Raw genomic sequence first — 1,770 nt, forward strand, 5'->3', positions numbered from 1 at the left:
CTTCCCTCCCCTTCCCTTTCCCTGCCGAGATTTCCCCAGCTTTTTCTATCTATAGCCTTTTAGTTAAAAAAAAAAAAAAATTTGAGAGAGAGAATATACCGTGCTGACGCCTTGCAGATCTACCGATACACTCTGGACTCAGATGCTAGATACCAAGGACCATCATAAGCACGTTCGTATCTTCTTATTTCTCTCTGTTTCCTGAGACTTCCATATCCATCGTCAGGCATCCTGACCATCCTCTTCTCTGTTAGCCAACCCCATAAACCAATGTTTCTCCCTGTTTTCCTCAAGGCTTTTCACACATCCAGACAGGATCTAAACCTTGCTTCTTTTTTGTACGCTGTATTTCCTGACATCATCCTAGATGCTTGGGCTTAATCATGAAGTCTCGTCTCCATTTCAAGGCACGTTACAACCTTACATATGATATTGAACTGATATCTCATGCAGAAACGTGCTCATTCCTAACAGTTCTCACAGGCATATGTTTTCATAGTGGGGAATAGATTTACCCATATATAAAAAAAAAAAGAGAGACAGACAGACGACCACCACATACCTGGTAAGTATTGTCAAAACTGTCATACATAAACCTGGTGATCAGAGAGGTCTTCCCAACTACAAAAGAAGAGAAAAATTACTTTCAAGCAGCAGTGGAAAAAAAATAACCACTGCTTTGGGAGCGACACGCTGGTAGCGCTGATCATCAGAAGGAAGTTGCCAGTCTAAGGCTATTTCCCAGCTACACCCTCCTGCAAAACAACCAGCTAAGACATTCAGTCACAAAATGACAGGAGTACGTTAAGCCAAATCAATCTCAGTAGGTCAAAAATTAATCATGATGAAAACCTGGTCCTCAAATTAGGTCCGTTGTGAGGCATATGACAAAGAATTATTTCTTTGCTTTAAGCAAGCAATAAATCTGCTTTGTTACTCATATTTTGCTACTTATGTAATCACCAAGTCTAGGACTTACAGGCATAAACATCAAAACAGGACACGGTGGTGTCCCAGACGCTATTTAGCTGCCTCTGGCTGGATACAAAAGCAACGTTCAAGACTTGCATCCTTTCTTCGTAACAGGATTTTAGATACAGAGTAAACTTTGGTGGCTTGCTTAAAAACTTTAAATTTACGTCTCCAAATATTACCAAGAGACAAAGTGCAGAACTGACAAGAAACAGGAACCAAAGATAGGATCTCTGATCCTCCCTCAGGAAGCTGTAGAAAGCCAAAAGAAAAATTCAAAGGGCATGGATGGAAGACAAGAGGGAAAAGGAATACACTGCCTAGAAAGGTTGTGAAATCGTGAACATTGGAGAGGGTTGAAAACAGGTTAGACAAACATCTGTCGGCAGCAATGTCGATCCTGCCTTGGTAAGGCAGGGGAATGAGACAACTTCTAGAAATTCCTCCAGCACCTACGGCTCTGGGACCGAGGAGGAGGTGAGCAGTGAGAGATCTAAGGAGAGTAATACAGCAAGGGATACCGCAATTTCAAGAAAAAGATACAACTCATCCATACGTTATGAGGAAAGGGGTACAAAAGGGAGGCAACTTCCAGGTAAAACAAAAAAAAAAAAGAAGATGTAAGGGAGGCACGGCCACGCCATACGAGCAGCACTGCTCTGCCATTTATTTTCTCTCTCCAGTGCGTGCCCCACGCTCGGTGGACGCGGCCAGAGGCACCACACGCGGGGCGGAGCAGCAGCCCGAGAGCCACCGCGTTTCTCCCCGACGCCAGGCAGGCCCGGCCGCCCGGCCTCG

At 44.4% G+C, this 1,770-nt stretch overlaps 1 protein-coding gene across 1 annotated transcript in view; it reads right to left on the reverse strand.

Moving 5' to 3' along the window:
* Positions 1 to 616, reverse strand: part of RAB41 (RAB41, member RAS oncogene family) — a 15,572-nt gene extending 14,956 nt beyond the window's left edge. The window contains exon 1 of the mRNA XM_009326646.1: positions 563 to 616. Within this exon, the coding sequence (XP_009324921.1) occupies positions 563 to 592 (30 nt within the window). The 5' untranslated portion in view covers positions 593 to 616. The remainder of the gene's footprint in view (positions 1 to 562) is intronic.
* Positions 617 to 1,770: the final 1,154 nt, after the last annotated feature.

Source organism: Pygoscelis adeliae, unplaced genomic scaffold, assembly GCF_000699105.1.
Source record: "Pygoscelis adeliae isolate BGI_AS28 unplaced genomic scaffold, ASM69910v1 Scaffold216, whole genome shotgun sequence".
NCBI classification, from domain to species: Eukaryota; Metazoa; Chordata; class Aves; order Sphenisciformes; family Spheniscidae; genus Pygoscelis; species Pygoscelis adeliae.